This window comes from Anopheles nili, chromosome 3 (genome assembly GCF_943737925.1).
Source record: "Anopheles nili chromosome 3, idAnoNiliSN_F5_01, whole genome shotgun sequence".
Taxonomy (NCBI): Eukaryota; Metazoa; Arthropoda; class Insecta; order Diptera; family Culicidae; genus Anopheles; species Anopheles nili.
This window is the reverse complement of record NC_071292.1, coordinates 9,220,342-9,225,647: the sequence shown is the minus strand read 5'-3', so window position 1 is coordinate 9,225,647 and position 5,306 is coordinate 9,220,342. Positions and strand designations below refer to the sequence as shown.

Here is a 5,306-nt window from a genome sequence, read left to right as displayed (position 1 = left end):
GTAATTCACATCAAGCGGAGAAACGGTTGTATCAAAACCGAAGGAAAGCTGAGCTTAAGCAATTGATTTACGATGAGTTTAAATTGCTCGAAAAACGATGAACTACCGTACGGGTGCATATTATCCAAGCAGGCGCTGACTTTTAAGGGTGCTGCTTCTTGTGCCACATGAGGGTGCTGCAGAGTGTGATGTAATGCAAAGCAAGCCATGATAGAGTCCTCCCCCACGACATCTTATATCACACCGAGAATCAAACGAACAGTATTAACACGATTGATTGCATATAAATGCTGTCAACGGCATATGCCACATCCGCAGAGTCATCATTTTGAGCTAACGCAATATACATGCCTATCTTATCTGTACGTATATTTATGGCTCGTCACCATCTGGGGAAGAGTGGCGGACTTTCAGATCGTTCCCAAGCCATTATCGTTCACGGGGATTGTATGGTTCGTCTACTCGTTCTGCACCGGGAGCACCTTTTTGGTGTTTTAGCACCCTCCGACCGATACTTCACCACGCATCTTAGCAAATGGCTGTCTGAAAGCGCATCGGGATCCGGGTGCCACTCCCTGGGTGTTGACCTTGACAACGAACTCAAGGTCAACCTGCCCAAGGACCCAGCAACTCCCGGTAGGGCTTCATCAACCGAAGCAACGTGGTGAGTGGGAACTGCCGCGATGCGTCTCCACCAAGCCGTTCGAGGAACTCCGCCAACGCACCGTGGTAGTGGTGCAACAGGCTGTCCAGGTGTTCCCGCCGGAACTGCTCACCGGCCGAGATGAAGAAGAAGTAGCACAGATCCAGGATGGGTGAGGCGTACCGTGACGATTGCCAATCCGTAAGAATGACCCCCGTGGCTACGTTGTTCTGCAAAGGAAACGTACGTTATCGTTATCATGCCCTGTGCCATGCTTCGCATCTCACTCACCTCGTTGTGCGAGTAGATTAGATTATTGATCCAGCAGTCCCCGTGCGTGACCACACAGTATGGTTCGGCCCGTGCTGGATCACAACTAGCCCGGAGTTGTTCAAACACTGCATCCTTGGCGGCAAGGATGCGCTCCCGTTCGGACTCGAACCGTGTCTTCATGGTGGTGAGTGCCCGATCGAAGGACTCCTTCATCAGTGTGATCAATCCACTGTCTCGGTCCCCGGCCAGCACACCAGCCTGTTTGTACTGCTCGAAAGCCTCTGGCCGTTGGTCTTTCATCGCGAACGACAACGCATGCAACCGGCCGAGTTGCTGCATCAACAACCGCGTGTGCTCCAGGTTGATCGGTTCGAGCTTGTCCCAGTCCCACTTCTCAAACGCTTCGTTATACTCGAGCATGATGAGTGCTTCCGGTTCCGGTTTGTCAGTATCACAGTGTGCCAGATAGCACCGGGGTGTCGCGTAGAACCCATCACCTGATTCTTCGGACAAGCCCTTTTCGGCCTGGAACTCGTAGAACCCGTTCAGGGTTTCGCGATAGAAGAAGCACTCGCGCTTGAACAGCTCCAGCGAGCGTTGGTCTCCGTTCGGTGGCACTTTACACCAGACCGTAAACTCACGATCATCCCCATTGATGATGGCCTTGAACACGAAACTGACGAATCCGTCACACTCGAGCCGCGTCTCCTCGTCAAAATCGACCGAGAAAAGATCGGGCGTGAAACCCTGCTCGATCGCAACCCGCCGGATCGCGTCGTAAACGTAGTCACTGAACATGGGCGTTATTTTTGCGCTCGCCATCGCTACTTCACTGGTGCCGTCCCCTGTTTGGAGGGCGTTTGCAGACGAACTAAAGGCACAGCGTGTCAGACTCGGTGGTTTAATGAACACTCTTGCTGATGATCGCTTAAATAGCAGCCAGTGCCGTGTGTTTGTTTCGCTCGACTGGCAGCCGGTTTGGGGTGGTGTTTGTGCTCGAAACCACCCCATTCGCGTCATCGATCGCGGCCGCTGAATCGTGCGTAATGTGTGTGTGTGAGACTGCTCCGCCAATTTATCTTATCTCGCGTACCAGCACCGTAGGGTTGTGGGTTGACGCATAAGTTCCGCCATCTTTTCATCCACCATAATTTTCCGAAGGTTTTGCGGTGCGTTTCGATGGATGATCATTGGTGATCGCGAGCTTATTTGAAGGATCATTTCATGAACATAAACATTTTCTAACACCCTTTCTAACGAAGGTGAAGCTGCAAGATTTTTTTTGCGACATCCCAATCAATTGAACTCATCGCGATTCATGTACACACCCACTATAACTCTTTGCGCACCTCTCCAGGAATTTGGCACTTTCTGCCCCGGGTAACGTTGTGCAATATGAAGCAACGGGTTGCAATAGGACGAAATAGACTCCCACTCGAATAGGCCCAAACAAGGCAATGACTATCGATTGCTAAATTTAGACCTCAACCCTGAAACCATATCTTATGCTCGCGTGGGCTTCCCTTAACAATCGTCAGTAAAACCCGTCGATTCACTTACACGCGCTGATAAGCGCATCGCAAACCATTCTATTCAACCGAACAAGCGCATCGGAAGCAATGGACGGAAAATTAATTATCAAATAAACGAAGCAATAAAACGACGGAACACCGGCGGGGATTATGTTTGTTTTGTTTTAGCCCGTTTTTATTATGACCCGGATTTACATAATCTCAACCCGTACGCGTACATGGCATGTAAACATGGCCGTGAAATGCAGCACCAGGGAAGATCCGGTATGTTTAATCCTTACCGTTTTTCCCCATTTCCGGGTGTATTTTTTTTTCATCTCCCTCTCTCGAGCCTCTCTCAAGCCTGAGCTTCATGTGTTATCTTTTATTTCCCCCGACCAACGGAGGGCTTAAATGTTTTGTTATTAAATTATCGTGTTTATAAGGTTATCCGTTCCGGAACCGGTCTACCGGATGTATATCCTTTCTGGCGCATCCACGGTGGTCCGCGTCCCCACGTGGGAGATGCATGTGCGAGTGTTTATTATTTGAAAAGGCAAGGTTGGTGTGAACCGTGGGTTTTATGACGCCTCGTTCATAAAGGGTGCATCGAAATGTGCCCAAGAGGATCGCGTAGTAAGATGCTGTAATAGATTGCTACAGAACTATTGTACCACACCAACTTAAACGACAGAGAATCATGCAGGAAGGCTCGGTTTTCAGTCCGTTTTGAGTTTCAAAATGTTGAATATTTAAAGCAAAGTTAGCCCATAGCCAAACGAATCTCAAACAGTACTTAATACTGTCACTGCTGTTCCATGGCCTACTTTGAGTTGAACCGAACACCTTCAGAAATTTTGCTCCAAAAGTGACTTCAAATCAGAAGCCGAGAAACCGGTCATTCTGTTTCGTCCTTTCTCGAGTCTACGGTTACAGGTATCTCTCGCATTTTCCTTTCGAAACAGTCCCCCAGTCAGTGACAACTCCCACGGAATGCATCCACAGGAATGCACGGACCCAAAAAACCTCGAACGGAAAAGGGAAAAGTTTCCCAAAAAAGCTTACGGCGTGACTTTCGGGCGGAACAAAACCAAACCCACGGTTCGTGGGAGAATCGTTGTGCCCGCAGAAAAAGGGCTTCGACCGTCAGTGAAGACGTTGGCGTTCGAAGTTTGGTCAGAACTCGCAACCATCAGGTGCGGTGCATCCGATGGTACTGCTTTCTTGGCTCCTGACGTCCTTGGTGCGATGGCGTAAATTTGAATATAATTATGTCCGCCTCCGGTGCCTTTACAGGCGTCCGTTTGCTCAAGTGGCTTTGAGGCCCCGGGAGTTTTCATCTCGAATCCGACCACTCGAGGGCTAATTGGCCTCGGGAAAACCAACGCCACTTGAACGCCAGAACATGTTTCGGTTACCGGTTGTGGTGTGTGGGTGTGTGCATGAGTGATTTTTACCTTCTTTTCTCATCTCATCATATATCACCCACATGTGGCACTGGGTGGACAAGTGTCGCTCGAACCCTTTTTCCTTTCGATGGGCCACGTGTTGCCTTTCGATGACTCGGTGGGTTTGACAGAAAACACACACTGCAAGTGTGTTGTTTGGGTTGTGGGTTCGAAATCGGTGCCACTGCCCGGTGGCAGGATGGCAGGATGTTAACCAGTTTGTGGAACCATTTCTCGATCCTGCGAACCGTATCCGTATGCAAACGAGACCAGAATCTAAACAGAACGTCAGACGGCAGCCATAGCTCTTTCATCGTAAAAGACCCACCCGTGTGGGTTTTGAGGGTTTTTCTTTCTTTCTAGAACCACCTCTCTACTGGCAGGAAACAACTATTTAAATAAATCCCATTCCAGGCTAGGCTAGTAAGGGATTCATTCTTTTTCGAATCCCAACCAACTGGTGCCCTGCTTGATTGGTGTAGTTTTTAAATTATGTCGTGCTTCTTTCATCGTTTAATCGTGTCCCAACACATCTGTCAACTTCATTTCTCAAGAGTTCTTTCATATTTCGGTTTGCTTGTTGGACAACATGAAATGTACAAAACAGTTGTTTCTGGTTTTGATAAATTTACTTTATATTTGATTTGATAACTTACTTAAAACATAATACAAAAAGCAAATAATTATAGATATCTGCTAGAGATTTCGAAGAGAAAAAAAACGGGATAGATTACGCTGGTAAAGAGCGAAAGGATAGAAAATGCGCTAGTTCCGTAGACATTGTAACAAATATAGTTCCGATACTCGATATACATTGATTGGCTAAACAATAAATCGTACTCGCGTTGGAGCAGTAATAGACAAAGAGTAGACGCATATAGGCGAAGGCTAGAGTATAGCTATGAGTAGGGATACAAAAATGGGCCTAGGCTGGAACGTACTGGGAAACATTTCAGCCCTAGTGGGGAGGGAAAATTCATGCTTTCATTTGGTATTGCTATGTAGTTTCCTGGCTGCGATCGAAGCACCTCGACTGTGCGTTCGGGGCTTTGGCTAATTGTGCGTCCGCATTTGTAAAACCTGCGCGCCCTTTCCGGGATGCTTAATAACGACCTTACGTGGCTAGTGATTTAAAAACTCTTTGGCATGCAGCGCATCTCCTAAAAACCTCGTCGGGGTCGACCTACGTTAGTTGTCCTTCTTCGATAGTTCCTGCCTCGGTTTGAAGGCTTTCGGGTAATATACTTCTCTGTACATCGTTTGGGTTTCATAGTTTCCTATTGTGCTCTCTCTTGCTCCATTCTCTCTCTCTATCTCTGCGTCTCTTTGATTCAAGTTAGGATCCTCGAGACCTGCATCCGCGAGTGTGTAACCATTACAGACTAAGACTAGGACGATACCAACACTCCACAGTTTACCGATCGCTTGCGC

At 48.0% G+C, this 5,306-nt stretch overlaps 1 protein-coding gene across 1 annotated transcript; it reads right to left on the bottom strand.

Moving 5' to 3' along the window:
- Positions 1-355: 355 nt before the first annotated feature.
- LOC128725106 (uncharacterized) lies at positions 356-1,738 on the bottom strand. Its single transcript, XM_053818826.1, has 2 exons — positions 935-1,738; positions 356-873 (listed from the first exon to the last, which is right to left on the bottom strand). Exons 1-2 carry the CDS (start codon positions 1,736-1,738, stop codon positions 607-609), a joined length of 1,071 nt encoding a protein of 356 aa, XP_053674801.1. The 3' UTR covers positions 356-606.
- Between the last annotated feature and the right edge of the window lie 3,568 nt (positions 1,739-5,306).

Bases quoted from the DNA above. Each gene is read 5' to 3' on its own strand.
- LOC128725106 (XM_053818826.1), bottom strand. From the start codon at position 1,738: ATGGCGAGCGCAAAAATAACGCCCATGTTCAGTGACTACGTTTACGAC. The intron at 874-934 runs GTGAGTGAGATG...TTTCCTTTGCAG, and splicing joins TAATCTACTCGCACAACGAG to AACAACGTAGCCACGGGGGT.